This window comes from Rhinopithecus bieti, unplaced genomic scaffold (assembly GCF_001698545.2).
Source record: "Rhinopithecus bieti isolate Rb0 unplaced genomic scaffold, ASM169854v2 scaffold_11964, whole genome shotgun sequence".
NCBI lineage: Eukaryota > Metazoa > Chordata > Mammalia > Primates > Cercopithecidae > Rhinopithecus > Rhinopithecus bieti.
Window position 1 is genome coordinate 1321307 of NW_016807677.1, and position 27755 is coordinate 1349061.

Consider the following 27755-nt stretch of genomic DNA (forward strand, 5'->3'; position numbering starts at 1 on the left):
GATTTTTTTCTGACCCTGGCCAAAGCCTGGTCTCAATGCAAAGCCTCACCCGATTCCCTTCCTCCTCCCTCTTACTCCATATCTCCCTTGCCTACCAGGACCTTCCTTGCAGAGGAAAGCGGGTAGGCAAGGCAGGAAACCCCTTCCTCAGCGGCTGGTTTCTCTGCTTCAGGAAGGCATCTGACTCCAACAGTGGAAAAGCAGCTCCCACCCCCACGTGAATGGCTATGCACTGCATATGCATCATAGACCTGCCTCCTTGTGCTGTTACATGTTTAGTATTATGATCTTTAAAAAAACAAAAACCAAAAAACCTGCCCTGTAAGCATACAGTGCATATATATCACAACAGCTTTCATAAGCATTGTTGCATGGACACCACAGAAGAACTCCATGAACAGAGAAAATCGGGGTTTAGAATCCCCAATTTGGGGGCGAGCAAATGCCCAGAAAGGTTAATGGGTGTTCCTAAAGCCACACAGCTGGTCGGTGGCAGGTCTCAAACCTCCAAATACAGAACTCTGTATTGTACCCATTGGGACCTACGCCTCCCTAAGCTGCCAGCCCCTTTCTTGTCCCCTACAATGCCCCATCAGCCTGTGTAAGTGTACCCAACAAGTACACACACCAGTGCAGGCACACACACCAGCACAGGGTCACACACCAGAGCAGGTACACAACATGCCAGCACAGGTACACACACCAGTGCAGGTACACACACCAGCGCAGTACACACACCAGCACAGTACCCACACCAGCACAGGTTCACACACCAGCACAGGTTCACATGCCAGTGCAGGTATACAACATGCCAGCGCAGGTACACACACCAGCGCAGTACACACACCAGCACAGGTTCACATACCAGTGCAGGTACACAACTTGCCAGCTAATGCACCGTGCTCCCTTGCAGGCACATTCAGCCACCTGCCCAAGACTGTACTTCTCACTAACACAGGGCACCTGGTCATGGCAGGATTTCTTTGCTCCCTAAGCCTCAGCTTCTGAGGCCCCCTAACCTCTTACCTCACTCTGCACTAGCCTGTGAGATCATTCATCCACTCTTTCATTCAGTAACTGTAATGTCTTCCAAAACTGGTCTCATCTCGCCATTTGCCCATCCACCTACTCTGGCCCTGGCTAGCGAGAGGGAAGCCTCCACTGGAAGAATCAAGAGGCCAGGGGACTAACCTCTGCCCAGAAAGGAGAGAGAAGTCCACCTTACAGAGAAGGGATTAGCCAAAGCACCCCCAGCATGCAGCACACACTTTCCTGGCAGCAGGGGTGGGGGAAACCGCTCTGAATTTGTGTTCAGGAGCCCCGGGTACAAGCCCAGGCTCTTCCACTCACTAGATGTGTGGCTTGAACAAGACTCCTAGCCCGAGCCATAATTTCTTCATCTGTAAAGCAAGAGAAGGATGGTCTTCCTAGGTGTGTGCCAATGCTCAAGACAGGGAAGATGTGCCTGGCACAGTACCTGGTATTTGACAGGCACTTCAGCACAAGGGTGCCCACTGATTCACGCACCTCAGAGTGTTTTTCTTGCAGAGTTTATAACACAATTTAAGATATTTCATCTGGATCTCTCTCCAATCCAAAGTACAGTGCTTGGAGAGGGGTACCTAAAAGAGTTGAGGAGGGGAAGTTTATAGCTGCTGGTCCCTAGACACACGGCTTCTTCCACAAGGGCCTCAGCTGTGGAAACCTTTCACATGTAAGAGACTGAACTCGCCTTAAGGCAGGCAGAGATGGAACCACCCAAGGCCACTTGATTCCGGGGCTTCTCTTTCCTCAGAGCACAGCACTACGTCACCTGCACTTTTTTTTTGATAGGGATGCGATCTCAGCTCACTGCTGGATTCAAGCGATTCTCCTGTCTCAGCCTCCTGAGTAGCTGAGATTACAGGAGCCTGACACCATGCCCAGCTAATTTTTGTATTTTAGTAGAGACGGGGTTTCACCATGTTGCCCAGGCTGGTCTCGAACTCTTGACCTCAAGTGATCCACTCTACTTGGCCTCCCAAAGTGTTGGGATTATAGGCATGAGCCACGGCCCCTGGCCTCATTGTGTCTTCTATATCACATACCTCTGCTCTGAATATTGGGTCCTGGACTTGAACGTGGTTCCATCCTGAAACCAGCAGCCCCGTGTTGCTAGTAGTCCCTCTTCGGGGTGGAGGTAGCATTTCTAATCTAATCACCTAACGAAGAGGTACGTCTTTAGTCAGGGAGGGACACAGAAGCCAGGATGCTACTGAGGGAGTGTCTGCTTCCTGCCTTCCCCCTGGGCCCTGCCGTGGAAGTGTGAGGTCCCACTGCCCACATGGGCTCAGCTGGGAGGCCCTGCAGGGGCCTCACTAAGATGAGACCACCATGGCTTACAGTCCAGATAACCTGGGCTGTGTTCTTGTCTGTGCTTTTCTCTTTAGTTAGCTACAAACCATCCGTCTTGCTTTATGTCCCAAGCTGGGGAAACAAGGAAAGGATCAAAGTGGCCCAAAGAGGAAATAGTGGCCCAAACCATTGCAATGTGGCAGCAGTGGCTAGACGGGGAGAGACCCCCAGGACACAGGGCACGTTGGGGACAGGAGTCCAGGTTGGAGGTCCAGCTGCCTCACCCCATGTGGAGATGCCTCCTCCACTGCCAGGATTCATTGATTCAACACATGTTCACTGAGCATCTGCTGTGTGCAAGACGTCTTCTGGAGCCGGCATACAGGGTGAACCAAAATAACTTCTTGCTCTCAAACAGAAGCACCATGTGCTCCAAGGACAAATAAAGCAGAGTAAGGAGTTGGGCAGGGATGAGGGACACAGTCTAATTTTTAGATAGTGGTCAGACAAGGCTTCTCCAAGGAACTGTCCACTAAGCAGAGACCTGAATGAGGCCAGAAGTCAGTCAAGGAAAGAGCATTTCAGGCCTAGAAGGAATCGTGACAGCAAAGGCCTTGGGGTGGAAGTGTGCAAATGCATATGCAGACAAACGCATTTTGACATCCCCGCAGTAGATGATCCGCAATATTGCAGCTCCGACATTCCTTAAGCTGTGAACTTCTAAATCTCTGGGAGACAAAGGGTCTTAAGGATGGTCTGGTTTATTTCTTCTATTCAAGACTGAAATCCCCTATGCAATATCTCAGCCAAGGGTTTCTTCAGCATCAACTTAAATACCCCTGGTGACAGAAGACTCACTACCTGACAAAGACACTCATTCCAACTTTTTATTATTATTACTATACTTTAAGTTCCAGGGTACATGTGTACAACGTGCAGGTTTGTTGCATAGGTATACATGTGCCATGTTGGTTTGCTGCACCCGTCAACTCGTCATTTACATTAGGTATTTCTCCTAATGGTATCCCTCCCTCCAGCCCCCTACCCCCCAACAGTCCCCGGTGCGTGATGTTCCCCACCCTATGTCCAAGTGTTCTCATTGTTCAATTCCCACCAATCACCCATTCCAACTTTTTTTTTTTGAGACGGAGTCTCGCTCTGTCACCCAGGCTGGAGTGCAGTGGCCGGATCTCAGCTCACTGCAAGCTCCGCCTCCCGGGTTCACGCCATTCTCCTGCCTCAGCCTCCGGAGTAGCTGGGACTACAGGTGCCCGCCACCTCGCCCGGCTAGTTTTGGTATTTTTTAGTAGAGACAGGGTTTCACCATGTTAGCCAGGATGGTCTCGATCTCCCGACCTCGTGATCCACCCGTCTTGGCCTCCCAAAGTGCTGGGATTACAGGCTTGAGCCACCGCGCCCGGCCCCATTCCAACTTTTTATAGCCTTGACTTAATTTTTTTTCAACTTTAATTGTGGTAAAATATATATAACATAAAATTTACCATCTTAATCATTTTTAAGGGTTATGTTCAGTCATGTTTAAGTTCAGTTTCCTTTTGCAACACTGAAACTCCATTCCCATTAAACTAGCAGTCACCAACTGGTTTTGTGGAAGACAATTTTTCCACAGGACGAGGGTAGGGGGATGGTTTCGGGGTGAAACCATCATTTCATCGGGGTGAAACTGTTTCATTTCAGATCATCAGGCGTTAGAGCGCACAACCTAGATCTCTCGCATACGCAGTTCACAATCAGGTTCCCACCTGTGTGAGAATCTCATGCTGCTGCTGACCTGACAGGAGGCGGGGCACAGACGGAAATGCTCGCTCGCCTGCCGCTCACCTCCTGCTCTGGGACCCAGTTACTAACAGGCCACGGACAGGTACCGGTTCACGGCCCCAGGGTTGGGAACCCCTGCATTAAACATCTCCCCTTTTTCCCTCCCTCTAGCCCCTAGCAACCACCATTCTACTTTCTGTCTCTATGAGCTTGACAACTCCAATACTTGCTATAAGTAAAGTAGAATCACACCCCCTATTTGCCTTTTTGCAGTTGGCTTATTTCACTTAGGATAATATCCTCAAGATTCATCCATATCAAAGCGTGTACCCAAATTTCCATCCTTTTCAAAACTGAATAATATTCCATTGTATGTATATGTCACATGTTATTTACCCATTTGTCTGTTGACAGACACTTTGGTTCCTTCCACCTTTTTGGCTATTGTGAATAATGCTGCTATGAACATGGGTGTGCAAATATCTCTCTTCCTGCTTTCAATTCTTTTGGATATATACCCACAAGTGGAATCACTGGATCATATAGTAATTCTGTTTTGTATTTTGGGGGGAACCATCATACTATTTAATCTTGACTTTTGAACGCTCACTTTCGTGAGCATCTGGCAAACTTCTTGCCACTGCTAATTAGACCTTTATTCCTTTTTTTTTTTTTTTTTTTTGAGACAGAGTTTCACTCTTGTTGCCCAGGCTGGAGTGAAATGGCGCAATCTCAGCTCACTGCAACCTCCATCTCCTGGGTTCAAGCGATTCTCCTGCCTGCCTCAACCTCCTGAGCAGCTGGATTACAGGCACCCGCTCCCATGCCCAGCTAATTTTTGTATTTTTAGTAGAGATGGGGTTTCACCACATTGACCAGGCTGGTCTTGAACTCTTGACCTCATGTGATCCACCCTCCTCAGCCTCCCAAAGTACTGGGATTACAGGCGTGAGCCACCGCGCCCGGCGTAGACCATTTTTCTTAAAGGTCTAACTGGAAGTAGTAGAAATAGTGATTAGCAGGACAAGAGGTTTGCCAGGTGCAGAAACACTCAGAAATGGGAGTGGGTTTAATCTGGGAAGGCTTCCTGAAGAAGGTGAATTTCCAGCTGAGATCAGACTTTTCTGAGTTGCAGTTTCCTCGTGAGTGAAATGGAGACAAAATGCTGTAGAGTTTTGGGAAATTTCATTCAGGCATTCATTCTGGAACATGTGTTTAGTGCCTGTTTTATGACCGGATTGAAATGGGAATGCATTAGAGGATTTTGAGCAGAGGAGCCGCATGATCTGACTTGGGTTGAAAGCATTGCTCTGGCTGCATGCTGGGGACAGAAGGAGGAGGGGCAGGGGTGGATTCAGGGTGGCCAGTCAGGAGGCTGCTGGCCCCTGCCTCATTCAATCCTTTCCCTTCCTTTGCTCTAGAGGCTGCAGTGGGATCTGTCCAGTTCATATCCTCCCCAAACCCCAGTTTCCCCTCCTCCCCTGTCTATCACCTTCTCCCCACCACACTCCCCCTCACCCCTCCCTGAGAGCAGAGCAGCCAGGGCCCCACCTTTGCAGAGGGCGGCTTCTCTCTGTCCAGCCCTTTGGAGCTGCCAGAAGCCCAGAGGTTTCTATCAATTATCTCTCCATGGCTCCTGCAGCTCCAGGGAGTCTCCAAAGCCCAGTTCTCTGACCTTTTAGAAAAAGACAGAGAAGATGCTGTCAGCTCACTTAGCACCTGTGTGCAGGGCCTCAGAATTGCCAAGGAGGCTTCTTCATCTCCAAGCTCCCTGCTCTCCAACCCAGCTCCAGAGGAGGAGGGAGGGAGTCTACCTGCAGAAGGCCTGACCGCAGGAGGTGCTGAGGGCCCAGCAGCCCCAACCTCAGCTACTCCGGCCCTTCATCTTCCTGAGATGACATTGAGCCAGCCACCCACGTGCTGGGGACTTTTATACTCAGTATTTAACTTAATCCTCCCAACAGCTCTGTGACAGCAGTTCTATTTCTTTTCTCCATTTTCCTGAAGAAGAAATGGGGCTTGCACTGGTGTAGTGAGATCATGGAGACATCAAATTGTCAATGAGTGTGAAGAGTCTTTGCAAATTGATCTCATCCAGGGGTTCTCTGCCATGCACATTAGACACTCCCTGCAGCTCTTTAAAAATATCCATTTCCAGACCACCATACCCTCAGAGATTCAGAGCTTCATTTGAAAAGATCCTTCAATGATTCTAATGTACAAACGTGATTGAAAACACTCACCAAATTTCAATTCCCCCTTTTTTACGGATGGGAAACTAAGGGTCTGAAAGAAGACTGGACCTCCCTAAAGGCACCCTGGGTGAGCTGCCCAGAGCTGCCATGAGAAATCACTGCAAACTGGGTGGCTTTAAACAACAGAGTTCTGGAGACTGGAAGTCCAAAATGGAGGCGCCGGCAGGGGCAGCGTCTCTCTACAGGCTCTAGGGGAAGGTCCTTCCTGGCCTCCCCTAGCTTCTGGTGGCTGCTGGCAATCCTTGCGTTTCTTTGCTGTTAGGTGCATCCTCCTGCCTCTGCTTCTGCCTCTGCGCAGCACTTTCCCTGGGTGCGTGTCTGTGTCCAGATCACCCTTTTCTTAGACGAACACTAGTCATGTTAGAACTCAGGGCTCAATCTAACCCAGGAGGACCCCATCTTAACTTGATTACTTTTGCAAAGACCGTATTTCCAGTAACGTCACATTCACAGATCCTGGGGGGCATTAATTTGGTAGGGGGGATGCTATTCAACCCAGTATACACCCCAATATGAGTGGCAGAGCCTGGACTCCAACCTGGCCTCCTATATTCCCGCCCTGTGCTTGTCCCACCACCCCTGGTGGCCCAGCCTCTCTTTGTACACCTCCTTTTACTCATAGCTTCACAAGACCTTCCACAGCCTTCCCCAGTACCCCAGCACTGACGGTCACACCTTCCATGGTGGAAGGATATTGTCTTCTAACCATGGGATCCCAGATGGCAGAGACCAAGTCCAGGACTTCTCCCATGTTACCCAGACCAGAACCTGGAGACACTCCAGAAAGACGTGATAGATTCAGCCAAACTGAGCTGGATGGTTGAGTGCTCCTCCAGGAGGCAGTGAGAACCTCATTGAGAGAAGAAACCAGGCAGAGGTTGGCTGACCATATGTCCCTATGAGTGGTGCTGTCATTCTAGGAGAGTCAGTCCAGCATAGAGCTTTGGAAGAAGACAGGAAGTAGACTAATGGTCCAGGCTCTGCCACCTTCTAGCTGTGTGACCTTAGATGGATTATGTAACCTCTCTGTGCATCAGTTAATAAAAATAGTATCCATTTCAAAGGTTGTGGGAATTAAATGAGATAATGTATGTAAAGTCATTGGCCTAATTTGTAATAGCTACTCAATAAATATTCAGCTTTAAAAAAACTAGAGTCCTGCTTGAGATCACAGGGGAAAGGGGATGGCAAAACAGGTCAGGGTCTTTGTGGTAATAATAAAAAGAAGAAAAGCAGAAACCAACCACTCCCCTAGTCATGAGCATGTAGATAGATGATACCACAGCCTTTGAAATATGTCAATCAAGCAATGTCAAGGGCACAGTCAGCATTTAAACACAGCTCTGTGTCTTGGTCTTAGAGCCTAAAGGAATGGCACCCTCCAGCCTAAACCCACAGGGATACTCTTGGCATTTGGGGTGTAACAGTTCTTTGTGACTCAAGCTCCCTTGGCCCCTAGCCACTAAATGCCCTTAGCAACCCCAAATTATGGTGTCAACCCCAAATGTCCCACCTCCCCCCACGTTTCCAAGTGGCCTCAGGATTGGTGCTGGACCCGGAGGTACTGGCTGCCATTTTATCCTTCTCCCGTGGGACCCAGCCTGTCTCAAAGCAGAGAATGTGGGCCAGCTACACTTCTCCCTTCCTAGGGATGGCTAGTTGCATCTGGGGTGCAGAGCATGGGCTGCCAGCCTGGGAGGCCAGCCAAGTTGTCCAGCCCTGGCCCATCTCCATCCCCCACCAGCGGGCCGGGCCTCCCTCCGCTATCATACTGTACGAGGCTTACTCCACAGGCCTCTTGCTCCTTCCTTCCCCAGCAGGGCCCACCGTCCGATGCTCATCAAACATGCAGGACTGATGTTGCACAAGCCCCCCCGAGGGGACTAACATCATACCCCTGATTTCTCCTTCCCCTCTCGCGCTGTGCATCCCCCTGGCTGCAGCCTGCCTTTGTTTCAGGAGGAGCAAAACACTGTGTCTGAAAACGTTACTGCAATTAAATATGCACAAGAAGGGGGGAGGGAGGGGAAAATGAGGACAATGAAGGATGTGAAACATCAGATGCAGCAGCTGCTTGTTGCTATAGAAACCCTAGCTCCCCACCACCATCAAGGCAGCATCAGCCCCCCACCCTCCACCCCCCACCCCTGGTTTAAAATCCTCGTAGGGCCAAGTGCTCTGTTTGTCCTGAGGTGCTGGGAGATGCAAGAGCACGGGGTCCTAGCTACCCAGGGCTGGAGCACCTGTCGGCTGTGGGCATTGATTTCTGTGTCTTTCCTGCTTTTCCTCACCCCACCATCACTACCTCCTGACACTGGTACTTCTGATTGGCAGCAACACCCTCCAGCAGTTCTGCATTCCAGTCCCAGTTACATAATAAATTACAGAAGAGCTTCTGCGTTTGACTTTGGGATGTCACAACATGGAGACAAAATGGCACATGCAGAGTCCATTGGGGAGCCAGCTTTCTCTGCGTTTCCTCGGTTCTTCTCTGACAGCCAGCTGCAGGGCTTGGCGCCCTCCACCATCCTTCTTGTCCCCACCCACAGCCCTGAGTGGGGGTCTGCCTAGTTGCGGGGTCTGCCCAGCTGTGATCTGTGTGCTGGAGCCAGGCAGAGCGGGGTGTCCACAAACTCCAGGTTCCAGAAGATGGGCAGGCTGCGAGATGGCCAAGTGCTCACCTGGGAGGATCCCCAACAAGATGTAGCTCAACCGGGATCAATGGGAAGTTCCAGACTCTGGCCCACATAACACTGTCCAAGGACAGAGAGAGAGAAAGTGGCATGGCAGCGGCTCCCAGAGACAGGGCCAGGGTCTTTAGTTGACTGTAAGAAGAGTAGTATAACAGAGCTGCCTCCCTCCTCCCACACCATCCCCATGACAAGGTGATGCAGCCTGAGGCTGGGTGTTGGTAGTCTTGCTCTACTCTGCTCTGATGGGCTAAGTCTAATCTTAGAGGCTCACAAAGTGGGGCACAGTGTCTGGCACATGGTAGGTCCAGTCCTATACAAAGATGTGCAGGAAGGAGGGAAGAAAGGAGGGAGGGAGGGGCAATTGAAATTGTAGATAAACCAAAGTTTATTCAGAAGCAAGAGACCAAACTGATGAAGTTATGTGAAACTACATTAAATAAATATTAAAAAAATAAAATCCCTGTCATCCCAGCACTTTGGAGGGCCAAGGCAGAAGGATCCCTTGCATCCAGGAGTTTGAGACCAGCCTGGGCAACATAGCGAGACCTCATCTCTACAAGAAAATTTGTTTAATTAGCCAGGTGTGGTGGTGCCTGCCTGTGGTCCCAGCTACTGGGGAGGCTGAGGTGGGAGGATCACTTGAGCCCAGCATGCCAAGGCTGCAATGAGTTGTGATCATACCACTGCACTCAGTCTGGGTGACAGAGTGGCAGTCTGTCTCAAAAAATACATAAAATGAAAATAAAATCCTAAGACTGTTAACCCTGAGGAAAATTCAGAGGGCATCACAGCCACCTTCCAGTGTGTGAGGGAGTATGTCAGGAACAGGGGTTTGGGCTGGTTCAGCAGGGCACCAGTGAGTCAAAGCAGGACCCATGGCGGGAGCGCCAAGAAGATCAGTGGTCACCAAGGAGGACTGATCTACAAGTCAACTTTGGGGCCAGGTGAGGTGGCTCACGCCTGTAATCCCAGCACTTTGGGAGGCCAAGGCGGGCAGATCATGAGGTCAGGAGATCGAGACCATCCTGGCTAACACGGTGAAACCCCATCTCTACTAAAAATACAAAAAAAATTAGCCGGGTGTGGTGGCAGACGCCAGTAGTCCCAGCTACTTGGGAGGCTGAGGCAGGAGAATGGCGTGAACCCGGGAGGCGGAGCTTGCAGTGAGCCGAGATCGCACCACTGTACTCCGGCCTGGGCGACAGAGCAAGACTCTGTCTCAAAAAAAAAAAAAAAAAGTCAACTTTGTAATGGGCTGCTGAGTGAGGGAGGGAGTTCCCCAGCCCCAGAGATATTCAAATGAAGGCTGGAGAAACTTTGTCAAAGATATCGTCGCGCGCACTCAGCTTTTCAGCCCTGCAGTTCTACAGCCTCCAGCGGCAGAAGATGCCCTTTGGCGAGGTCCCCACCTCCGGATGCTGAGAATCTTGGACTTGTGCTTGGGATGGTGGAGGGAGATGGGTGGGATACCACAGAATATTCCTCACAGGAGCAAAGCTCTCATCTTGGCTGAGGGGATGTCACTTAGGCCTCAGGTAGGAGGAAGCAGACCTCTAAATAATAGGGCTAGAAGGGCATGGAATTGCCCAAAATGTTTCCCTCTGCCAGCCTGACATGTGGTGCTATCAGGTTCTTCCTGTGGGTTCAGAAGGACCCTTTCCCCTGCGGCTTTGAAGTCACTATCACTATCCTGATTCCAAGACCCCTCCCAGTGGAAATGGCAGCCTGGGCCCTTGAGGCCTGCCTGGGAAACCCCCAAAGAGGAGGCAGAGGACCCCAGAGTTCGCCTCTCCATCTTTTTTTGAGACAGAGTCTTGCTCTGTTGCCCAGGCTGGAGTGCAGTAGCGCGATCTCGGCTCACTGCAAGCTCCGCCTCCCGGGTTCACGCCATTCTCCTGCCTCAGCCTCCCGAGTAGCTGGGACTACAGGTGCCCGCCACCTCGCCCAGCTAGTTTTTTGTATTTTAGTAGAGACGGGGTTTCACCGTGTTAGCCAGGATGGTCTTGATGTCCTGATCTCATGATATGCCTGCCTCGGCCTCCCAAAGTGCTGGGATTATAGGCGTGAGCCACCGCCCCCGGCCTCGCCTCTCCATCTTAGTCTGGCCTCAGTGGGAGGACACATCCATGAGCTTAGGGAGTCTAGTGCAAACCCCTTCCCAACCCTCAAGTCCAGTTTTCTCCTTTAAATCAGCCTTTATCGGCTCAAGGTGAGGGTGAGCTTTAGGACCTTAGACAAGGAAATCCACTTCCCCTCTGGGATGGGAAGGGGGGCTCTTGTGTCGCAATCTGCAACGTGGGTAGACTGCCCCCTGTGCTTCCTGCTCCCCTGCCAGGTCCCAACAGTCGGGGCAGAGATGGCTGCAACAGTGGCAGGAGGCATAGAGCACAGTGCCTGTCCCCTTCACGGCCTTGTGCACAGTGGGTGCTTGAGAACTGTTTGAGTGATTACTGTGTATCTGCCCCTCCTTGTCCCCATGCTAGTATAACTTTGCCTCGATAATCATTTGTTGAGTGAATAAATGATTTAAATTGAGAGAAGGGGATGGAGGCTTATGTGTAATTCCATACAGAGGGACAACTGGGAGTCAGAAGTTCCAGTCCACTTCCTGGCTGTATGACCTGGGCCAGTGACTTTACTACAAGCCTCAGTCAGTTTCCTTCTTTGTAAAATGGAGCTAGCATCTCAAACAGTTGTAAAAGCCAACAAGCAAGGAATATGAAAGAGTTTTGCAAACTCTTGCAAAGAGGTAGGAAAGATGAGAACTAATATTCACTTAGTGAGTGCTTATTCTGCACCAAATGCTTTATTCTTCTTTTTATTTTTACTTTTTTAGAGACAAGAGTCTCACTCTGTCACCCAGGCTGGAGTACGGTGGCATGATCACGACTCACTGCAGCCTTGACCTCGTGGGCTCAGGCAATCCTCCTGCCTCAGCCTCCCGAGTATCTGGGACTACAGGCATGCCCTACCAAACCCAGCTAATTGTTTAATTTTTTTCTTTTTTTATAGACAGGGTCTCGCCATATTGCCCAGGCTAGTCTTCAACTCCTGGTCTCAAGTGATCCTCCTGCCTGAGCCTCCCAAAGCATTGGGATTACAGGTGTGAGCCACCACACCTGGCCCCATTTCTTAAATCTGTACACCCACCCCATTATTTGTACTCTATTGTACAGATAAGGCTCAGAGAGGTTAAGTAACTTTCCAAGGTCACACAGCTCATAAGTAGAAGAGCCGTTTCAGGACCCAGCTCTCAGTCTAACTCTAAAGCCCAGCTTCTTTCTGTTAAACCCTGGAGCATCTACACTGAAAGGAACAATTACTATCATTTCTATTTGTCATTTTGTTTGTGTGTGAAAATCCTCCTCTGTCAGAGACGCTACCCTGCTGCTGAGGCCGTACCAAACCAGGAAGTAATGAACTATGTCCTGATTGTGTCTCCAGAAAACAGGTTTTTTATTACCTACCATGGCGGGCTGTACATCTCTGACGTACAGAAGGAGGACGCCCTCTCTACCTATCGCTGCATCACCAAGCACAAGTACAGCGGGGAGACCCGGCAGAGCAATGGGGCACGCCTCTCCGTGACAGGTAGGGGAGAGAGCCTGGGGAGAACAGGGCGGGCTGGGAAGGGAGGACACCAGGCCATCCCTGGAACTTGGTGTGTCCCACCACAGATGGAGGAGCCCCCTGTGTACTCAGGGAAATCAGAGGAAGAGATTAAAGAAATCAGGTACTGAAACCACCAAGGAAGACCTCTTTGCTATGTTTTCATTTTCAAATAATGAGGGCTACAAAACTCACCCTCTTTTCCCTTTTTTTTTTTTTTTTTTGCCTTTCCTGTCAGGAAGCTCATAGATAAAATCGGATATACTCAAACATAGTAACTATTAGTGTTGCTTTCGGGGGACAGGGAGGGGGCGTTTGCATTCCGTGCCTCTAGGTGCTTTTGAGGATTCTATCTTTTCTTTTTTTTTTTTTTTTTTGAGACGGATCTTGCTTCTGCCACCCCAGGCTGGAAGTGCAGTGGCCGGTGTTCTCAGCCACCTGCAAGCTCCGCCACCCGGGTTTACACCATTCTCCTCGCCTGCAGGCCTCCCTGAGTAGCTGGGACTACGGCACCCCGCCGTCGGCCCGGGCTAGTTTTTTGTAATTTTTAAAGTAGAGACGGGGTTTCCACCGCGTATTAGCCAGGATGGTCCCGATCCTCCTGACCTCGTGATCCTCCCGTCTCGCCTTCCCAAAGTGCTGGGATTTACAGCCTTGACCACCGCGCCCGGCCCAGTCCTTTCTTTTTTTTTTTTTTTTTTGAGAGCGGGTGTTTCTCTTTTGTTGCTGAGGCTGGAGTGCAGTGGCCTGATCTTGGCTAACTGCAACTTCCACCTCCTGCAACTTCTGCCTCCTGGGTTCAAGCAATTCTCCTGCCTCAACCTCCCGAGTAGCTGGGATTCCAGGCGTGCACCACGACGCCCGGCTAATTTTTTGTGTTAGTAGAGACAGGGTTTCACCATGTTGGCCAGGCTAGTCTTGAACTCCTGACCTCAGGTGAGCTGCCCGCCTCGGCCTCCCAAAGTGCTGGGATTACAGGTGTGAGCCACCGCGCCTAGCTGGAGAATTCTATCTGATCAATGAGTACACGTGTATGTTTCGTCATAGGCCACCTCGCAACATTTGAAAGCAGGCAGAACATAATTTATAAACAAAATATTTCTAAACGGAATAAAGGATTCTTGTTCTGGGGTGATTATAGCTTCGCGGGAGGGATGGAAGCCGGTGTTTATTGAATCCTACTGCGTATCTGGGATTCCCTCATTTGTTTCTGTCAGGCACCGTCATAGCCCTGTGAGGTGAGTGCTGTTTCCCCTATTTTTACAGACGAGAAAACCAAATCTTACGGAAGCCAAGCTACTAGCCAGAGCTATTTAACCAGTGGGAGGCATAGCCGGAATTCAGACTCTGAACCCCTGGCCTCAGGGTCCTACAGGACCAGCTGAATGCCCATATCCACGCTGAGGTCACAGAGAGGCACCTCTTGAGTAAGGCTTTCTGAACAGTGGTTTCCAAACCCTTTGACCGCAATGCCCAGACAGACATTCTTAGCATGGCCTGCGCAATACGCACTGGCATTTTCTACCATGCTTGTTGCAAGGCGCCTGAAATTTTCTATTCTATTCTATCTAATTCTGATTTCTCTAAATGCCAGCCACAACTCACCAAAGGGATTTCACAACCTTCTAACCGTTTGTGGGTTGTGAGTTGAAAATCTCTGTCTTGAGACTGGAGTTTTTGGAAAGGGGATGAACACTAAGTCAGAACACCTGGCTTTTGGGATTAAACTCATGAAATCTCGCAGCCTCTCTAGGCCTCTGGAAAAGGAACCCGTCTAGGTGGCTGCTCTGATTCTATCTGCCTCTGGCCCTCAGAGCTCTGCCCTGAGTTTGGTGGTTTGGTGATGAGCTCTGCCCTGACCCACAGATGACAGTCTCCAGGACCCCTTCCACATATCTGTCACATGTGGGGCAAGGCCAGGAGATCAGGAGCTGGGAGGGCAACAACCTGGCTCCCGATTCACCCCTGTGTCTTCAGCGCCTGGCCCTGTGCCTAACACACAGTAGGTGCCAAGTAAATATTTATGGCATTAATCAATGCCAAGGGAAACCATGCTGTCATAAGGGTAGGGGACGAGGCTGCTCCGTGCGGCCCCATCTTTGTGGCTTGACTTTGGAATCCACAGCCCAGTTTCCAAGGGCTCGCCTCAAAATGACAGGGACTTGTATGGTGTTTTGCATCTCATTTGCATGCCTATCCTGCAATGTGGGAAAGACACAGAAATCCCCTTCCTTCAGGCCTGCTCCCTTCTCCTCCGCGAATATTTGGCCCCTTCATCCTCTAGTCTCCTGGTTGGACCTCTAGCTTTTGGGAGCACTAGGCAGGAGTTCCTCAGAAAGAGACATTCTTTGAACTGGAGGCCATGCCAGCCCTTCTTCCCCTCCTCTTTCACCACCAGCTTCCGGGAGAAGGGCGAGGGGGAGGAGACTCACAGATAAAGCCTAAACAGAAAAGCGGGCATGAAGATGGGACGGTACCCAGACAGACGAGAGAGGCCCTGGCACAAAGAGAGATTGGCATGGGGCAGGGGAAAGGCAGAACAGAGAGACATGCACAGAGACAAAGGAAGCGAGCAAGGGGGCTCCAGGGAGGGAGCCCATGCAGTGACACGGGGCCCTGATGTGATGGGATGAGACAAGGCGATCTGCAAGCTGCTTGTCTCGGCAAAAATGCAACTGATACTGGAGCAAGCAATGCCTAGGGGGTTGGCATTGGGAAGCCCAGAGCCTGCCTTGGGCTCACCCGCCCCTCCCCACTGCACTGGAATCCACTCCCCAGAGCTGAGGGTGGAGATCCCGCCCCAGAGAGAGGCAGGGCACGAGTGTCTGCTGAGATGTTTCAGTCTCTAGAGGCCAGGGCCCCGAGAGCTCCTGGGGCTTGTTGCGGGTGAGAATGGTACAAATGGCAGTGCATTGGAGGTGGTCAGTTCATGAGAACAGGAACCACATGTGTGCTCTCTTCAGCACTCAGTGCTACAGTTGCTGGGGGTAGGGAGAGCTAACGAGGTGTATTGTTAAGACAGCAGTTATGAATTAAGCCAAACTTTCCATCTCTGCCTCAACCCTCACTAGTTGTGCAGCCTGGCCTAAAATAATGTTCCAAACCTCGGCTGCCTCATCCGGAAAATGGGAGTAACAAAATGTACTCCTACTGGGTTGCTGTGAGAATGAAACAGAATATCTCCTATTAAGAAAGGCCAGGCGTGGTGATTCAGGCCTGTAATCCTAGCACTTCGGGAAGCCAAAGCAGGTGGCTCACTTGAGGACAGGAGTTCAAGACCAGCCTGGCCAACATGGCAAAATCCCATCTTTACTAAAAATACAAACATTAGCCGAGTGTGATGGCACATACCTGTAATCCCAGCTGCTCGGGAGGCAGAGGCAGAGAATCGCTTGAACCAGGGAGGCAGAGGTTGCAGTGAACCAAGATCATGAGATCGTGCCACTGCACTCCAGCCTGGGTGACAGTGGATTATTCAATAATGAATAATTAATTATTTATTATTTAATAATGAATAATTATTTATTATTTAATAATGAATAATTGTTTATTATTTAATAAATAATAATTATTAATTAATACTGCCTATAAAAAGTTTAGCTAGTGCCTGACACAGGAAGCTGTGGACAGACAGTAGCTGCTACTATTATCCTCAGTGGTTGTTCTGTTGTTGCTACATTGTTATTCCTACTACCTTCCCAAGGCATAGGGGTGGGGAAGAAGGGCAACTTTCATTTTTCTGTATTTTCCGAGTTGCAGAGGCAGTTGCAAGAATAGTCTGTGCCTCCACAAAATACAACCTAATCATAATCATTCCATACATCTAGGTGCTTTTTTAGAGCTTATAAAGTGCTTTCAGGTGTATTAACTCACTGCGTCCCCACAACAACTCAGTGGGATGGGCATTGTCATCTGCAGTTATAAAGGAGGAAACCAGCGGTCAGAGAGGCTGAAGAACTGGAATCAGATCCCCTAGCTCACAAAGGACAGAGCCAGGTGCAGAAGCCATGCTCCTGGCGGTGCCTTAACCACCTAACCATAGCAATGCCGTTCACCTGGCCGTGGGGGTTCCCAGCAGCCGCCCCAGGGCGTCTCAGACCCCCAGTCAGCCCAGCCTAGCTCCAGTGCACCCCCAGCAGTTTCTCAGGCCTGACCATCTGTCTCCCCCAGCCCTGCCTCAGTGCTAGCAGCGCCCAGTCCCCCCAGGCTGTCGCTGCGTACACACCGCAGCATTTTACTTCTGCTCTGGAGTAATGAAAGAGGTTTCTTTCCCTCAGAATTTAATTTCACGCCTGAGCCTCGGTGATTAATTCCCTCCCCTCGCCCCTTCCTCCACCATCCTGATGGCCCCTCCGCTTGTAAATTCTGCGGTGTGCCGCGGAATTTGTGTATTTTGCATCAATTAAGTGTCACATTGAGTAATTCTTCCCTGGCACCGGGTTTGTTTATCCCAGCCATTCCCACCGGGTTGGGGGTGGGAGAAGAGGCCACAGAATCTGGCAGGCAGGGCGCGTGGGCTCTAGATAGTAATCGTCCCGCGCATCTGCAGGCAGATTGAGCATCTAAGACACTTCCACACACCTATACCACTGGTTGCCTGCAACGGCCTTGTGAGGTCTGGAGGCAATGTTATCACCTGTACCAGGGCAGGTGGGAAACTCGGGCTCTAGGAGATCACAAAACTTGCCCAAGGTCACAGGGTTTCTCAGTGACCCAGGTACTGGGTCAGAGAGAGCCTCTGGAGAGCCTGATTCCCAGTCCGGGCTCCTTCTGTAGCCCACAGGCAGCCCCTGACGAGCGCTGGAAGGTGGGAAGAGAACAGAGATCTTTCCCCTAGAGAGGAGAATTCTCACCCCAACCCCTCTCTGGGGCAATTGCTGAGGGCAGAGGAAAGTGCCCGTTAGTGAAGGGACCACTATCCACTCTTAAGCAAAATTTAAGATTTTAGATTAATCCATCTCAGATACCATTTACTGAACAAGGGTCGGGGAGACCTGGCTTCTGATCTTAGTTCCATGGTGTGATCCCAGGCAGGTCCCTGTACATCTCTGGTCTCAGCATCCTCATCTCTTCATGCTTCAAGCTCCCTAAGCCAGCTCTATAATTCCACAAGTCTATACAGTTCCGCAATGTGGATTTCTATCCAGAAAAATCAGACTACTGGCCTGCCCATGCCCGAGTTCCTCATTCATCCTCCCTAGACATTTGTGGTTCAGCAGCCTGGGGAGATACAGTAGTGGTTTAACACTGCCTTGAGGAGCTCACAGTCTTCCAGGTGCTGACCGCCCTTGGAAGGGGCAGTGCTGATGGGTGCTACCTCTGGAGAGCCACGTGGGGTTGCAGAGGGCAGGAGGGTGGGGAGATGGGGAGACTCCCTTTATGACATGCTCTTCTATATTTTCTGAAGTTTTGCCAAGTGCATATATTATCTATTTTATCTGTTAAAACACTTTTAAGGCTTTTATTAGTATGAGTATTAGTATTATCATTATTTTTGAGACAAGATCTTGCTCTGTTGCCCAGGATGGGATACAGTAGCACAATCATAGCTCACTGCAGCCTCACATCTCTGGCTCAGTTGATCCTCCCACCTTAGCCTCCTGAGTAGCCAGGACCACAGGCTTGTGCCACCACACCTGGCACTATAGTCATGTGTGTGTGTGTGTGTGTGTGTGTGTGTCTGTGTGTGTGTTTTGGCAGAGATGGGATCTCACTATGTTGCCCAGGCTGGTCTCCAACTCCTGGGTTCAAGTGATCTTCCCACCTTGGCCTCCCAAAGTGCTGGGATTACAGGCATGAGCTACTATGCCTGACCTATTAATAAAACATTTATTTTAAAATAAGGGGGAGTTCTGGGGCTGGGCACGGTGGCTCATGCCTATAATCTCAGCACTTTGGGAGGCCGAGGCAGGTGGATCACAAGGTCAGGAGTTCAAGACCAGCCTGGCCAAGATGGTGAAACTTCATCTGTACTAAAATACAAAAATTAGCTGGACATGGTGGCAGACGCCTGTAATCCCAGTTACTCGGGAGGCTGAGGCAGAGAATTGCTTGAACCCTGGAAGCAGAGGTTGCAGTGAGCCAAGATCACACCACTGCACTCCAGCCTGGGCAACAGAGCGAGACTCTGTCTCAAAAAATAAATAAATAAAAATAAAAATAACGGGGAGTTCTTTGAAAATAAAATGAAAGGAAAAGAAAAATCTATGGGAGTCATTGAGAGTGGTCTGGGGGAGGCATCCGGAAGAGGTGACATTTAAGCTGGTTTGTGAAAGAGGAGTAGAAGCTGGCCAGGCAGAGCAGGCTGGCTGGGCATCCAGGTGACCCAGGTGACCCAGCACACCACTGCAAGGTTCCGTGGAGACAGGGGACAGTGTAGGCAGGCCAGGCCGACTCGTTGGCCCAGATCATAGAAGGCCTTGGCATTCAGGATAAGCAGTGGAGCTGTGTTGTGTAGGTGAGGGGGATCCTGGTGAGATTTAAAGTGGGAGGAGGTCCCCCAGGGGCAGGAAATCCAGAGAGGCCTTGGAGGGTGAGGGTGGGAACGAGCCTGAGAGGGCTGACAGGACACCACTCAGAAATGCCTGGGCATTGCATACAGAATCCTGCCCGCAGGGGCTGTGGTTTTCTGCAGCTTCAGGTCGCAGGTCTCCTAGTTACTGGTTTTTCTTGGTTTCGGAATGCAAAATATAGGATTGTCACAGGTGACTGCTGGGGCTTCTGAATCCTTTTAGGCTCTGGTGGAAATGAACTGGTCATTTCTGAGTCTTTCCAGAGTTCAGGCAAGAGAAGACAGAGCAGGAACAAATAGATCGTCCTCCCATCTCCCAGTAGGCCCAGAGAGATACTATGAATTGCAAACTTGAGACATCATGACACATCACTGCTGTAGAGCCTGGGCTAGAATACAGGGACACAGCTGGGCGTGGTGGCCAAGGCCTGTAATCCCAGCATTTTGGGAGGCCAAGGCAGGTGGATCACCTGAGGTGAGGAGTTCGGGACCAGCCCGGCCAACATGATGAAACCCTGTCTCTACTAAAAGTACAAAAAATAGTTGGGTATGGTGGTGTGTGCCTGTAGGCCCAGCTACTTGGGAGGCTGAGGCCGGAGAATTGCTTGAACCTGGAAGGTGGAGGTTGCAGTGAGCCAAGATCACACCACTGCCCTCCAACCTGGGCAACAGAGTGATCGAGACTCCATCTCAAAAATAAAAGAACCCAGGGACTCTCCGTGGGAAAGGAGTTCTCACGCACACCCTCTCCCTCCCTGCTTGTCTTGCTCTCTTCCCCGCTTCTTCCATCTGTCTCTCTGTCACTCTAGTCCTGAACTCCATCATATTCTCTCCTCCTCCCAGCCCCTGCTGGGAATCCCAGTCGAGGTTGTCTGGGGCTCAGTCTGGCCTGAGCACAGAAGACACAGTGCACCCTCCCTGAAACGTTCCTCTGGAGCCGCCCTAGAAACTACTTGCTATGGGCGCCAGTGGGCAGCAGGCTTCTGTCTGGGTGCTTGCCTTCCCTCCCCCAGCCCTGCTTCATCCCACCCAGGGCTGGCCAGGGCTGCCGACCCTCTCTGCCTTCCAGACCCTGCCGAGTCCATCCCCACCATCCTGGATGGCTTCCACTCCCAGGAAGTGTGGGCCGGCCACACTGTGGAGCTGCCCTGCACCGCCTCGGGCTACCCTATCCCTGCCATCCGCTGGCTCAAGGATGGCCGGCCCCTCCCGGCTGACAGCCGCTGGACCAAGCGCATCACGGGGCTGACCATCAGTGACTTGCGGACCGAGGACAGCGGCACCTACATTTGTGAGGTCACCAACACCTTCGGTTCAGCAGAGGCCACCGGCATCCTCACGGTCATCGGTGAGTCGGGGAAGCCTCTTCTGCAGCCCCAGTAACCTTTGAGAGCACTGCCGGGGTTGGGGGAGGAGTGTGCACAGCTGGACCTGTCTCTGACCAGGCCCTGGGAATTACACTGGCTGACTGGGGAAGGCAGTCTGGTGTCCTGGAAAAGCGTTTGGTTTGAAATCAGGTGGCCTGCCTTTTGTTTCTGGTATTAGCCGATAGCAACTGACTTTGGGCAAACCACATAACCATGACCATCAGCTCAGTGCCGTTGTCTGTAAAATGGGAAAGCGGTCCTAGCATTCCTACCTCCCAGAGGTCGTGAGGCTCCAGTGGGATGAGGAGGGTGATGGTGATGTGCTCACCATGAGGGCAGGGCTTCCGGGCTTGTAGGGAGGCAGTATCTGAACTAAGGGAAGCGAGGCAGCTGTCAATCCACTAGAGAGGACATACATCCCAATCCTAGGGTGACATTCAGGATGTTTAACAATCATTGATAGGGGCACAGATTAATCAGATCAGAAACTGGCCATAAACAAGCAAATCATCTCTGCCAGGACCTTCCAGCTGGATGTCAACCCTGGTCCCTTCCTATTCCTCCTCCTGCCCCTTCTGGGGTCCAAGGCCTTAGCATACCCCCGCCGCTGAGAAGCCCCCAAGGTAGGCAGAGAGGGTAGAAGCAGATGGGCGAATGCCCTGGAAAGCACTCTGGATGAGGATTTGTGAGGCCCAGCTCATCTCTTCCCCCACCCCACCTCTGTCCACTCCTGTGTGACCCAGTCTCAGGGTTCCCATCTGTGAAATGAAGAGGTTCCTTCTAGCTCCAACGCCAAGAGTCTGACTCTGAGTTCCCTGCTCTCTAGGCTGCAGTGGGGCTGGGATCTGGAGACCCTTGAGGAAATGCCATGTCTCATGGGACAGGAATGAGGCTGTCATTACCGACAGCATCTTGAGGGTCATTAAATGTGGGCAGTGGAAAGAGACCATCCAGAGGTGATCCCACCTCCCATCCTGGTTGACCAAAGAAACTCTTCTCCCACCTCCCACCCATTGCAAACATAGGGCAGCAGGGCTACAGACCCTCAGGCTGACCAGAGAACCACCTCAGAGCCCACTCCTGGGCCTAGTCTTCCTTGCCGTCAAGAGAGTCTTGAGATTTGGAGTGTGCCCAGAAAAGTGCCCTCCCAACACAAATTCACTGTCAAGGTGAAAGAACAGAAAGAGCCCCAAGAAATGCTCTGGAATGGCAGTGCATGGCACAAATGCTTAGGTTAAAATACTGAAAGCCCTACTTCAGGGACCTGGGGGTTCCTCTCATATAAACAAGCCCTGGACAGCAGAGCAGACAGAGGATCAGGATTGGCACCTCCCTTCCTGCCCTACGTACTGTCTGAAAAAGTTTATTCCAATATTACCTTCACCTCCTTCCCACCCTCCTGCTCTACACATACTCTCTCTCTGTCTCTCTCTCTCAATAGGTCAGAAGGGCAACATACCCTCAAATCCTTGGAAAATTAGCAAACCTTCCTGTAGGTAAATGCAGTGTTCACAGCTCCAGCACCAGTATTTGCAGGCAAGCGGAGACACACACAGACACAGGCACACATGTTGAAAATGTACCTGCCCACCTCCCCATGTACACATGCATACATATACGGTGCCCATACACATACACAGCTACACAATCCCTTCACAGTAACATGCCCATATCCAAGTACACTCTCACAGATGTACAGCAAGTCACCGCCTCCAGATGTGTACATGCCCACGCTGACCCTGAATGCATCTTCTCTGATCCCCAGCCCCCTACCCCTCCCCACAGTGGGCTTGTTTGGACCACCAAGGTTCAAGGGGAATCAACGTGACTTTTCTCCATCTTCTAACCTCTCTACAGCCTCTCTCTGCCAGGTTCATGGAGAGGAAAGCAATGCTTTCCATATGCCCCTACTCCTCCACAAAGGCCCCCACCCAACCTGCACCAAGCCCATGCAGGAGCAGTGAGGAGACAGTGGCTGGCAGAGCACTGGGAGCTCCAGCTGGTGACTGGGATGAGCAGGACGCCACCTGCCTCAGTGTGCACTGACATTTCCTGGACAGCAGGCAGAGGCTCTGGGAAATGAGCAGGGAGAACCAAGCATGCAGTCATGTCTGCTTTGGCTATACCCAGCCCACATGAGCTTGCAATCTTCCTCTCTCCTGCAGGCCTCCTCACTTGGGGTACCAAGCTATACAGGGAGCCTGAGCCCACATACAGAACCTCTAGCCCATAGAGATCAAGGAGAGGTCAGTTTGGAGCTTGTAAATGGCTTGCTAAGCCAGTTAGACCATCAGTAATGACTCAGGTCATGGTAGGCTGATGAAGCTGAGAGATGTCACCCTGCTCTCAAGCAGCCCACAGTCCAGAGGGAGAGAGAGACAGACACAAAAGAGGTGACAAAGAGACAAGGTGCTTAGTGTGGTGTGAGTTATATACGGGGAGGGTAGAGGAGGGATACTTAGCCCAACCTGGGAGAGGGAGTTATGTCCAGGAAGGCTTCCTGGAAGAGGTGATACCATGTGAAGAATGAGTAAGAATTAGGCAAAGAATGCTCTAGGTGAGGCCCTGGGGCCAGAAACAGCCCAGGGTATGCAGAAATCACAGGCAGGTTGCTGGTGCTCTAAAGACCTATGGCTTTGGTGACAACGGAACCCCTTTGAACCCCTAGAGCCAGGCCCTTAGGGCCTTGAGGGCCTCAGATGCCATGCTGAATTGTTTGGACTCATGGAAGTTCTGAGCAGCGAGTGGTCGGCTGCAGCATGGAGAACAGCTAGGGGGAAGCAGGGAGGTACTGCCATGTGGATCCAGGTTGGGAGCTCCAGGCCTGCAGTGGGGTGATGCAGGGCGATGCCGAGCAGGGGGTCCACAGATCCATCTAGAGGAAATCAGACCAGCAGCACATAGCAATGGGTTATCTCTGCAAGTATGGGAGACAGCCTGCTGGGCCAAGGGTGCCCCCCTGGTTTCTGAGATGGGTGGCAGGGAGGATAATGAGCCAGTCAAGTCTCCACCCTCCTCAGTGAGCCAGAGGAAGCCTCACGCTCTCACCGGGCACAGGGATACGTTTCAGGGGAGCACAGGCCATCAGAACAAGTACCAAGAGATCCCTCAGTCTGAGCCTGCCATTTAACAAATGAGTAAACTGAGGACTAGAGTGAGGAATTCCCTAGTCCCAGTCCACACAAGGGGTCTGGAGGCAGAACCTGGGCCTTTCGTGGCCCCTGATTGCCCCGAGCCACACTCCACTCACAGTTAGCACTTTTTTTGTTCTTTCCTCCCCCCCGTTCTCCCTCACGTCTCCCTGGCCTGGCCCAGATCCCCTTCACGTGACCCTGACACCAAAGAAGCTGAAGACCGGCATTGGCAGCACGGTCATCCTCTCCTGTGCCCTGACGGGCTCCCCGGAGTTCACCATCCGCTGGTATCGCAACACGGAGCTGGTGCTGCCCGACGAGGCCATCTCCATCCGCGGGCTCAGCAACGAGACGCTGCTCATCACCTCGGCCCAGAAGAGCCATTCTGGGGCCTACCAGTGCTTCGCCACCCGCAAGACCCAGACCGCCCAGGACTTTGCCATCATTGCACTCGAGGGTGAGCTGGGGCGCCAGGACATGGTGGGGCAGGTTAGGGCTGCCAAACTCATGCCCTCCCTCCTGCTGAGGTGGGAGCAATGCCAGGAGGCGTTAAACCAGTGCTCACTACACACCAGGCCCATGCACCATCTCACCCTAAAGGCCCTGTGTGGAGGTCCTTTTTTATAGTTAAATATTTTTTATCTTTTTTTCTTTTTTGAGGCAGTGTCCCACTCTGTCTCTCAGCCTGGAGAACAGTGGTGCGATCACAGCCCACTGCAGCCTCAATCTCCCTGGCTCAAGCAATTCTCCCACCTCAGCCTCCCAAGTAGCTAGGACTGTGGGCAGGGACCACCTTGCACCACGCTAATGTCCAAGGTTATTCTGTTCACCTGGATAATTTTTTATGTATTTATTTATTTTTATTATTATTATTTATTTATCATTATTCTTTTTTTGTAGAGACAGAGTCTCACTATGTTACTCAGGCTGGTCTTGAACTGGGGTGAAGTGATCCTCCCGCCTGGGCTGAGGCCTTTTTTTTTTTTTTAATGATGTTACCCATTTTGCTCTTGAGGAAAATGCGGCTTTGGTCACTTGCCCTAGGTGACACAGCTCTGCCCAAGGGACAGAGCAGAGATTTGAGTTCAGGTCTCTTAACCATCATACTATACTGTCTCTGCCCTCAGAAATTACTAGAATTTCAGTATTAGAGGAGCCTTCAGAGGCTGGAAGAGTGCCAATAACCTCTGGACTTGCAATTCCTCTCCCTGCCTGAGACCTCTTCAAGGCAGGCTCTGTGTCTCACCAACATCCTGGGTTTTACCTGGTTGTTTCTCTCTCTCCTCCTTTAAAGCTGCCACCACCCAGGGTTCCTTACCCAGCACATCTGCGTATGGTTGTTCAGGTTGTTCACTACACACGTTGCCTAGCCAAGAGGGTAGGTGAGGACTGAAATCCAGCCTGCACCTCATTTTCCAAGCCATGAGCCCTGGCACTAGGCTGTGTCCACACAGAGGAGGCACCACTTTCTCATTTGTACAAAGGTGCAGTGGGGGCTGGCAGAAACCCTGTCCTTACAAACAAGGTTAATGGTTCCCCACCTCCTCCTTCATTGCCACCAAAACAAACACAACACAATTCTGTTCCTTCCAGGGGTTTGTCCTAACAAAGATGCCAGCCAAACCCAAGCAAGCCCCACAGGTTTGGGATCCTCCCCAGGTGTCCCCGTCACGGCCTGTGGGTCCACACTCCCTGAAGGTGTGAGGCGCCCAGGAACCTAAGCCCTTACTCCTCACCCCGACCACACAAACATTTGTCTTCCTTTTTGTTTCTTGTTTCTGTTTCTTAGAGACGGGGTCTCATTGCTCTGCTGCCCAGGCTGGAGTGCAGTGATGAAATCATAGCTCACTGCAGCCTCAAACTCCTGAGCTCAAGCAATCCTCCCTGCCTCAGCTCCTGAGCAGCTGGGACTACAGGCATGTGCCACCACACCTGACTATTTTTTTTTTTTTACATTTTTTTCTAGAGACACGGTCTCCCTACATTGCCCAGACTGGTCTCAAACTCCTGGGTTCAAGCAATCCTCCCATCTCAGCCTCCCAGAGTGCTGAGATTACAGGCATAAGCAACCGTGCCTGGCCTACTTTTAAAGTACTTAATGCCTATTTTAATCCTTTTCAACGATCCTGTGCAGAAGGATGGCCAGGGTTAATAATTACATCCCCGTGTTCCACGTGAAGAAGCCAGGGCACAGAGGTTAATTGTCTTGTCCAAGGTTATTCTGTTAGCCAAGACTTAAGCCCGGGCCAAGACCCCTCACTGCCGCTGCCTCTGTGCACTTTCAGCCTCAGACTTAAGGCCTTATGCTAACAGGCCTGCAGCAGCACCACCCCCTCCGGAGGTCCCACACAGAGGGAACTGGAATCAGACTCCACAGGGCCAGGCGGTTCCATATGTAGTTCTAAGCAGTTAACTTCTGAGCTTGTGTCTTTATTAATAGAGGAAGAGTTGAGAGGAACCAGCATTTATTAAGAAATTACAAAGTGCCGTGTGAAGCATCTGAAATGCATTAATTATTTTATCCTCAGAATATCCATGAGGTGGGTATAAACATGATTGCTGTTATCCCCATCCTCCCTCCATAAGAGACAAAGACTCAGAGAGGTTAAGCCACTTGCCCAAAGACCCAGAGCTAATAAGTGATTGAGGGAGGATGCAAACCCTACAGCCTGAATCCACGTACAGCAGCAACTGGCACCACTTGGGGCTGTGGATAGCAGAACTGATGTACACAAAAGTTCTTTTTTGCTCTTACGGCTGCTTTTTGCCTCCTCCCCTGCTGAGGTGGGGTGGCTGGGGGGACGATCTCTCCGTGGCTTGGTGACCCTGAAGGGGCTCCTCGCTCCCTGCAGACGGCACGCCCCGCATCGTCTCGTCCTTCAGCGAGAAGGTGGTCAACCCCGGGGAACAGTTCTCACTGATGTGTGCGGCCAAGGGCGCCCCACCCCCCACGGTCACCTGGGCCCTCGACGACGAGCCCATTGTGCGGGATGGCAGCCACCGCACCAACCAGTACACCATGTCGGACGGCACCACCATCAGCCACATGAACGTCACAGGCCCCCAGATCCGCGACGGGGGCGTGTACCGGTGCACCGCGCGGAACTCGGTGGGCAGTGCTGAATATCAGGCGCGAATAAACGTAAGAGGTGCCTGTCTACATTTAAATATCAGAATAGGTTTTTGAGTTCCTTTGCCATCTCTGTGGTTACCATTATTCTTGTGCTGATTAGTACTTATTATTAATCGTCATTTTGATTTTAGTAGAGGTCTCTCTCCCCTCCCTCGTCCCCTTTCCCTGCCCTCCTCAAGCGCCATCATCCATTCTTGTGTGCGTGTGTGTGTCTGGTACAGGTCACCCTCATTCACCTCCCCATTCCCCTCCTCCTTCCTCCTCTCCAGAAATCCAACCTGCCCAGCCCCTCCTTCTACCCTCTAGCCCATTCCTCCCCACCAAATATCTCTGGGGCCTAAGTATGCTAAACACCTGCTGGTATCTGCCAGCCCCACCAGGGCCTCGTAAGGGCAAGACAGGGCAGGGGCTGGGGACCAGGCTTGGCCTTTAACATGGGTGCCCACCCAAGCTGTGCTCCCTGTGTCTTCCCACTGAGCCAGCCCCCCAAATGCTCCAGGAGGTGTGAGCAACCAGGAGCCAGGACATCATCTTCTCCCACAAGGCTCACACCGTCAAGAGTAAGAGGCTGAGCCTGGCTGGGGGTGTCCCAAGGCAGGCAGCCTCCAAGAGTGGGGAAAGGAGCCCTCAGGGGCATCGTCCCCACATCTCAGTTCTCCAAGTCACTGTGGTGAGAACACAGCCTTCTCTGAAGCTCTTTGTAGCCCCGTGGGGTCTGATTGGTCTTCATCTGACCCTACTGGTGACCCCTGACCCCAGGGCAGAGGAGCAGGGGGACAGCAGGAAGGGAAGGGGCACTGATCCAGGGGCACTCCTGGTTGCCATAGGGGTAGGAAAAGGAGCAAAGATGGAGTTTCATGTTAAATTTGCCTGTGCCAGGCCTTGGACCCCCCACAGAAGTGCGGGTTTCCCATCTGGCCACCCTCCTGATCTCTCCTCT

General features: G+C 51.4%; 1 protein-coding gene across 1 annotated transcript in view; it reads left to right on the forward strand.

The window, feature by feature from the left end:
• The window catches only part of DSCAML1 (DS cell adhesion molecule like 1), a 368693-nt gene that overhangs the window by 250639 nt on the left and 90299 nt on the right, over nucleotides 1-27755 (forward strand). The window contains exons 4-7 of the mRNA XM_017883085.1: nucleotides 12506-12652; nucleotides 20251-20529; nucleotides 23864-24139; nucleotides 26535-26831. Of these exons, the coding sequence (XP_017738574.1) occupies nucleotides 12506-12652; nucleotides 20251-20529; nucleotides 23864-24139; nucleotides 26535-26831 (999 nt within the window). The remainder of the gene's footprint in view (nucleotides 1-12505; nucleotides 12653-20250; nucleotides 20530-23863; nucleotides 24140-26534; nucleotides 26832-27755) is intronic.